Source organism: Apaloderma vittatum, unplaced genomic scaffold (assembly GCF_000703405.1).
Source record: "Apaloderma vittatum isolate BGI_N311 unplaced genomic scaffold, ASM70340v1 scaffold20559, whole genome shotgun sequence".
NCBI classification, from domain to species: Eukaryota; Metazoa; Chordata; class Aves; order Trogoniformes; family Trogonidae; genus Apaloderma; species Apaloderma vittatum.
In genome coordinates, this window is record NW_009736076.1 from 228 (window position 1) to 8,581 (window position 8,354).

General features: G+C 49.7%; 1 protein-coding gene across 1 annotated transcript in view; it reads right to left on the bottom strand.

Moving 5' to 3' along the window:
• Positions 1–5,351: 5,351 nt before the first annotated feature.
• Positions 5,352–8,354, bottom strand: part of LOC104279531 (atlastin-1-like) — a gene marked incomplete at its 5' end in the record, with an annotated part of 13,545 nt that continues 10,542 nt past the window's right edge. The window contains 2 exon segments of the mRNA XM_009876843.1: positions 5,352–5,462; positions 7,354–7,368. Coding sequence (XP_009875145.1) covers positions 5,352–5,462; positions 7,354–7,368 — 126 coding nt within the window.

Sequence of the window (8,354 nt, forward strand, 5' to 3'; positions counted from 1 at the left end):
CTCTTAAACAACAACAAAAAAAATCCTAGGGAGCATCAGTCAGGTCCTGGTACCCCGTGCCCTGTTCCCGTGGGCATCTCAGTGTCCCTCAACCTATGATCCTCGGGATTTGAACGAGCACATTCCAACTGAGGTGCTGCTAATGGCTTAATCTTTAATTAGACTTCTTCCCCCATCCACCGCTGCTCCTGGCAGGTCAAGCGAAACTCTTGCATGGCAAAGTAATCTGGATACGCTGCTTTTCTTGAGAAACTCTCGGCAGCGACATCTCCAGAGAGCTGAAAACCATCAGAAAGCAAGCTGCAAGCCACCAAAATCTTGCAGACAGCTTATTGCACATGATGGAGCTTTATTTCTCTCCTGCTTGCATTGCCACCTTCGTGAGAAATGGTGAGAATCAGCCTTGCTGCAGAATGTATTCTAATAAATGCCGCGGGCCCGGGCTGTTTGTAAGGATACGGGGGAAGTCCTGCTGCAGCCCGGTTTGGTGTGTGATGAGCAGGGAAGGAGCAGAGCTGGAAAGGTTTTGTTACGTACGCTCAAGAACCCAGTGCCCGCGGCGGCAGTTGCACTTTGCAAACCTTGGAAAGCAGCAGCTCGCGCCACCTGCCTCTCTCGGGGTTTGATCTTGGTATTGACAACCAGCTGCTCTTGGGGTTCTCATTTTAGGGCGGGAAGAGTGGTTTTTAGCAGTGCAGCCCTGGCAAGACTCAGGATACCTTTAACAGAGAAGCTGTTATTTAGGAAGTTTATAGAAGCTGTGGTTCTTTACATTCCTAAAACTCCTCTGAAGTGTCTTTGGCAGTCATCTGCACGCCTTGGTGCTACAGCTTGCAGAATAGATCCTCTCAATAGCTAATGCACTTTATTTGCTTAAATTTACCAGTGGTTTGACTTCAGCCTCTGCTCAAGTGAATGTATTTTCTCACAGGATTCAGATGGATCAAATAACTCTGTTTATTCCACGAGTTTCGTCTATAGTTCTTAACTGTAACAGTCGGCTGCCTGTTTCCAAGTTAGGAAAATGAGATTGCAGATGAATTGTGTATGTGCAGAAGCCCTGGGGAAAAGCAGGAGGTGAGGGTTAGTGCCGTGAGGATGTAACTCCATCAAGGCTTTCTTTTAGCCAGACAAAGTGGCATTAAAACGTCTGTTGTAGAGCAAGACTCGGATCAAACAAAATCAAGATTAAAACGAGTTGGGGAGTTGCCGTTTCCTCAACCTCACTTAAAAAATTCTGCGGCTTTCTGGAGAAATCCTGGAGCTGGCCAGTGGTCATTCTGCAGAAGTAGATTAAAGGTCTCTGGCTCATGACCACTGCACCCCGTGGGGCAAATACCTTCAGGAGACGCTGGCATTTGGGATGTTCCTCAAGGAGTTAGTAATCAAAATAATTCAGGAAAAGCCCCAAGACCTGCAGAATAACCACAATTTTGTTGAAAACCTGTGTTAGAAATAATGTTTTTTTTCTACCAGGACCTTGGAAACCTCCCCTTACTACTGGCACAAAAAGAGGTCCATCAAAAAAAAAAAAGAGGGAAATGCTTGCTTTCTTGAGCAGTGGAATAGCTTACATAAAGGCAAATATCTTAGCTGTGGGAAGTGTTGAGCCATGTGTTTGGGGCACCAGTTTTGAAGAATTTGTGGTGGGAAAGCGAGTCACTGAGCGACGTGTGACTGAACGAACCAGTATGAAACTGGGCTTCCTCTGAGCAGCCACCTGGTTCTCTCGCGGACCGCAGAGCCCCGCGTTCCATCGTGCAAAATCACTTGCAGGAGAAACGGGGCAGCCCTGCTCGGCCACAGGAGCGGTGAGGGCGGTTGGGACATGAACCGTGGCCTTCAGGAAACTTCTTCAGCTCTGCTGGCGAGACAAGGGAGGCTCTAGAGCTCGTGCCCTGGCTTTTGTAGGAAGAGCAGCGCCCTGGTTGAGTAGGAGAGGAGAACGGGATCAAAGGCGGGATGTTCTCCACCAGCAGCTCTCGGCGGAGCGTTGGCAGTGGTTGGTGATGCTCGTCCCTCGGTTCGCCCGCCTTACAGAGCGATGTTGCACTTCTGGTTTTCTTTGCTGTTTCTTTTAACCCTCGACGGAGCCAGAGGGTGTGGAGCGCCCCCCTGGAACCTGCAGGGTAATGATTGGACTCGATCTTCAAGGTCTTTTCCAATCTGGGCGATTCTGTATTTTCTTTGTGAGCTTTGTGAGTTCCCTCCTCAGGGAAAAGGTGTCGGCAGCGTGGACAGCGCTTATGTGACCCGAGCTGCTGTATTTTCCCTTGCTCAGCCCAGCAACTCCTTGTAATTGGTGGGAGTGGGCAGAAGCAGAGCAGTAATCGGACAGCCTCACAGCTGAGCTTGTTTCCATCAGGAGCTGGGTCAGGTGCTCCCAAAGGAAGGATTCGGGTGGCACCGGTGTGTTTCAGGCTCCACAGCAGCTCATTTTTTCCAGCATGGGGATTTTTAACACCGGTGGATCGCTGCCGATCACTGCGGGTCATTAGGGCATCCCTTGCAGCAATTAATTATGGCCTAATTGGATTTTCCCTCCTCCCTCAGTCCTCCCTGGTGCTGTCTTTTGTGGTCCTGGGGGGTTCATGACTGGTAGTTTGAGACACACCAACTTGGGTGATTGTTGCTAATTAACCAAGAGGGGGAGGCTGGAATGAGGCGGCTTTGGAAACAAAAAGGGGTCGTGAGGGAAGTTCTGCCTTGGAGGTGGTACCCCGTTAGGGTAAGCTGCTGAAATAATTCACTTATTGTGAGTTACTCTGACTTTAGAAGCTATTTTACTACTCGTCGAATGGAATAACTGGTTCCGTCCTTGCCAAGTGCATTTTCTCCATTGGTTTCTTAGAATCAGTTAATAGGATCTGCAGCATTTCTGGAGATTTTTCTTGGCATTTTATGAGTGACTCCGCAGTTTAGCTGGAAGTGATGTTTCAGACGGAGCTCCGTGTCCTTTGGTGTTTGCTACTCCATTTCTTCAGGAAAAACAGAACCGCTGGCAATGTGCTCAGCGAGAGGCCGGTTCTGACAGAGAAACGCGTGAAGCACTGCATGGTCGCTCACGGAGCTCATCCCTTTCTCCTGTGGCCCCCAGGTACGACCACATCCTGAAGTGGGAGCTCTTCCAGCTGGCGGACCTGGACACGTACCAGGGGATGCTGAAGCTGCTCTTCATGAAGGAACTGGAACGGATCGTGAAGCTGTACGAGGCGTACCGGCAGGCCCTCCTCACCGAGCTCGAGCACCGCAAGCAGCGGCAGCAGTGGTACGCCCAGCAGCACGGCAAGAATTTTTAAGCTAACGCCTCTTGGGTTTTTTTAATAGACTTCTCAGAGGACACTAAGAGCTTTAAAAAAAAAGGTTTTCACAATTAAACTATGAAAAAGTGCTTTTGTTGAAAAGGCAGCTTATTTTTGTTGATGTTGCACCTTTGTTATTATCCTCTTGAATATTTTTCTACATGTTATGTATTGTTTATAAAAACAAAAAATGTTTGTTATTCTTTTTTTTTTTTTTTCCATACAAGAACTAGTTTATTATTCTGAAAACCAGCGCGGAGTTAATCAGATACTTGATCCTGGTATCTTTTTCTAGCAGTCAGCTGTATTATTAAGAAGCTGACCGTATATGGGGGGTTTTTTTTAAAGGGCAATAGATGCAACTACACGAAATGTCCTCGAGTCAAAACATTGTCAAAATCCAAACAAGTATTTCTGTGATTTTTCACTTGGGACTTTGTATCCCGACACAGAAAGGGGGGGGTGGTCCTGCTCTTTGTTTACAGCTTTAATGTACAGAACCCACCGACACTGTTCCTTTCCAGCACCACACGGCGCCACAGCCCGACGGAAGCAGATTCCGTCGGTCTAAACCAAGCGCTTCGCGAAAGCGAACTCGGAGTTGCCTTATTTTTTTACCTTGCTACTTTAGATTTCCTACTGGTTTTCACAGAAAGTATAGTTGGGGAGGGGGGGAGTAGGGGAGTGGAAATACTTGTTACCTTTGGAGATCTCTAAAGAAACTTTTTGCAGGTTATTAAATCCTGAGCAGATTGCATTTCCGAAAACGGGGACCCAGTCATGTGGGAAGGTGGAAGCGTTGTCTGACCAGCTGTACCGCACCGTGGACAAAATCGGGGATGTAACAACAAGTACCTTGGGGTTTTGGGGGGTTTGGTTTTTTGTCCCCCTGTACGAGTTTTCGTCTTGTATTAAAACCTCCTTACTTGGGGAAAGTTCTTCATTGTACAGTTACCCTCTCTGATATTTTCATTGGGCTCACTGATTGTCCTGAAATGTTATTTATGGATTCTTTTTAGTGCAATAAACATGGTTGCAGACAAAAATACATTTCTTGTAAATCCTTATTAATTCAATAAAAATCATTTTTGTTTAATGAACCAAGGGTCCTCCAGCTGAATTTTTTTTTGCCTTTTAGAACATCAAATAAAATGTTCTTATAATCCCTAAAAAGCTGATCTGGGGAGGGGGATGTGTGAGAGAATCTGTAGCCCTGGTTTGGGTTAGGGGAGGGTGGTCCTGCCACCCCCGGCCAGTGTTTCCAAATAGCTGCTTCCCATTGAAACGGAAACCAAGAATCTATTAGAAAAAACAAGAGGAGAAGCTCTCACCTCGTTGGTCAATAACTGCTCCCTGTGGGAACCCAAAGGAAACTTTAATAGTTCTGACGATAAAAGAATAGAACTGTTGAACACACTTTTCTATGCGCTATAATGACTATATATGTACAGAAATACAGTGAAACTTTCTCCAATACATAGACAAAGTGATACTTTGTGCATGAGTTACAGACAGAGAAGCACGCTTCCCGTACAAGATCATTCACATACCATAGCAGAAGTGCCCTTACAGATCCCAATAAAGCAAGTTAATACTTTTTTTTTTTTTTCAATTATGTAATTGAATAGTTAATCAAAGGGAAAAAACTCGGTTACACGTTACAACTCGTTCAAGTATCTGAAAATAAGTTGGCTTTTGGATAAGCGAAGGTCTGGAAGATTTTTAGTTGTGGTATCGCGTGAATTGACAGTTTCTTCAGTGACTTCGTAACTAATTAAGAAGAGGAAAATAAGGCTTCATAAATTAGCTGGAAAGTTTGCCGGCTATTACAAATTAAAAGCACTTGAGAGTCGCGGCAGTACCAGTATGTACATATTAACAAAACAAAAAACATGCTGACATCTTCCCATCAAACATGGTGTCGTCGGGACGAATACACCGAGCCGCCGGGCGCGACCCCTTCTCCGCTTGTGATGGGGAGAAGGACGGGAGTGTGGAACTGAGGAGGAGGCATCTGCACCTGCTCCGTGTTGCAGGAACGCGCTCGGCTTACACCTTCTTCCTCTCGGAGCCCTCGGCGGGTTCTGCTTTCTGCGCGGGGAAGGCATGGTGGTACAAGTGTCTGTGGGTCGCTGCAGCGCTGTACAGTTTGTACAAAGCCTGGAAGAAGAGAGCGAGAAGACAATCACAGCCCCAGCCCTGTGTGGGTTCCACATTCACACAGCAGGTTTGAACCAACCGTGTCGTGGGGTTTGTTTTGTGCACCAACTCTTGATTTGGCCAAGTGGCTGAAAGGGAAAAAGCAATAAAGCTGGCTGGCAGGCTGCTTGCTCAGCTGGGATGGGAGGAATGTGCCTGGAGCGTTGAGGAAGGGGCTTAGGGCGAGGGGGCATCTGGGTTTCTCCGTGGGTTTCACAGAATCACAGGATGTTGGGTTGGAAGGGACCCTAAAGACGATCTCATTGCACACCCCTGCTGTGGGCAAGGACAGGGACACCTCTCTCCCACCAGCCCAGGCTGCTCCAAGCCCCGTCCAACCTGGCCTCGGGCACTGCCAGGGAGGGACTGTCACAGCTTCTATGGGCAACCTGTGCCAGAGACTCACCAGCCTCACAGTGAAGAACTTCTCCCTCATATCTAATCTAAATCGTCCAATTTCTATCCTACATGCCCTTATAATCAGCCCCTCTCCATCTCTCCAGTAGCCCCCTTAGGTACTGGGAGGCCACTGTAAGGTCTCCCTGGAGCCTTCTCCAGGCTGAGCAGCCCCAACTCTTTCAGCCTGTCCTCCTAAGAGAAGTGCCCCAGTCCCTCGATCAGCTCTGTGGCCTCTGGACTTGCTCCAACAGGTCCGTGTCCTTCTCGTGGAGGCTGTCGGAAACGGAGGTGGGGCTTTGTGGGCAGGACTGGTGGAGGAGACATCTTGCATCATCTTTGGTGGTTTTTTTTAAAAATACACCTCGAAAGCCTATGTAAGTGACATCACAGCATTTTGTGCTATTTCAGGCACTTTTTTCATGTCAAACCACTCTCACAGAGCTGACTTTCACTAGATAGCATTTGTTAAGAGCACGTGCAACAGCCACAGATCATGTTCTGCGTCTTGCCCTTGCACAAGCCACAGCAAAGCCCACAGATCCAGAGGTCAGAAAGCTTTTAGCCACTCAGCATTTGCGGCACAGTGAGGTACCAAAACTGCTGCTGGGGCAAGTAATGGACTGATTTTTAACTAGCGTTTCTTTTTTTCTATAATGGCCTTTTGGACCTGTGAGAGCTGCTCTGACCTTAACAGGGACTCTGCACTCAACACAGAGGCTGAAAAGCATGTGGACACCGACAGCTCGAGCTGCAGGCTTTGGTGAAACAGCCTAATCAGGATGCCTTTTTTGTTTGTTTGTTTGAATTAGATGCTGACAAGGGCTGCTGCCGGTTGTCAGCACAGGTTTCTCCCCAGACTGGGTGAGAGGGGGTGTACCAGGTGTGCTGCCCCAGCAGGAGGCTGGGCAGACGAGCTCTGCCTCCCAGGCTGTGCGTTTGGCTGGCTCAGGCTGGTGGGCAGTGGTTTTGCCCCCAAAACAGGACACATGGCATTTCCAGCAGTATGGAGAGGCCTCACCAGGTATAGGGGGCCTCTTAGGATGCCAGGGTGGGAGACACCTGCATGGTTGGTGCTACAAAACAAACCGGTGTTCCAATTCCAGACCTCTCAGCACAACAGGAAAAGCCCCGAAACAGAACCGATGGGAGAAACACAAAAAGCCCGCATCCACACAAATGCACTCTCTGCCCAAATCTCTTCCCCTCCCCAGCTTGGCTTCCAGCCACCACCCAGAGCATTTCATCCCCTTCCCTGAGCAGCTGGATGACAGGGAACAACCAGAGCCCGGCCACCGCTGGCGAGTGCCCTGAGCCCTCGCACCCTCCCCGCCCTGTCCTCCGCCAGCCCAAAGTCAGCGACGCAGCTGGAATGTGCATCTGAGGCCAAAATGCTTTTCCCCGGCAGCCCGTGGGACCTGAGCGGTGTCACATGCGGAAAACAAGAGGCACTTACCTCGTTCGTGCTTCCCTGTGGGAGAGAGGCAATGGGAAGAAAAAGAGGGAGAAAGAAGAAGAAAAAAAAAAAAAAAAAAAAAACACAGGCCCCGGGGAGCCCACGGTGCTCCCCCCGCTGGTGCCACCACAGCCATGTAGACCCAGGGAGGGGCTCGCCCCCTCTTGCATGACCCCCTCCTCTCACAGCTCCATCCACCCCTCCTGAGGCCTGTCCCAGCGCTACGAGGACAGAGTCCCGAGGGCTTTGTGCCCACCAGGGCACTCAGGCACCAACCCTGCGTGGGGTGACCAGGCCGGCAGTGGGGCTGCACCAGTACCACCCGTCTGCACAGCTCCTGCTCGGGAGAACTTTCCCTCGGGCTGGAAAGCAGCAGTGGGGGCCAGGGAGCAGCTGCAGGCACTTTAACCTCTTTATTTTTCCCCAGCTGGGGCGGGGTGCAAGTGAGCACGTCCTGCCGGCTGTGTCCTTGGTCTTGCTTAACCGCTCCCCCTGCTCCTCGCTGCTTCCTGCACAGGGATGGGCAAATATTGGGCTTAAACATGCCAGCGTCCCCCAAAAGGCACCGGGGAAGTGTCCCTGAGCAAAAAGCCACTGCCCGGGCACTGAGCGCACCGCACCGCAGCAGGGTCACTGCAGGTGCTTGAGGACAGAGCCGCCAGGATGTACCTGCCGGGGATGCAGGTGATGGGCTGCCTCCCAATCTGCTTTATTTTAAAGGCAGCTCAGCCAAGCGACATGGTGACCCAGCTCTGGAAAGGAGGAACTGAATAATAAACACTTCATTTTTTACTCCCGAAGCTTAGTAGCAAATGCGCTGGCTCACAATCCAAACCTCGCTGGTGGCTAAAAAGCAGGGAAGGAGCATGTAAAGCTGTCAAGAACGGCTTTTCTGCTCTTGAGGCCTTTTCTGCCTTGAAGCACAACAGAAATAAATGCCCTGACTGCAGCTGATGGCTTCTGCGGGGGCAGCAAAACAACGGGTTATTTGGGCACACGGG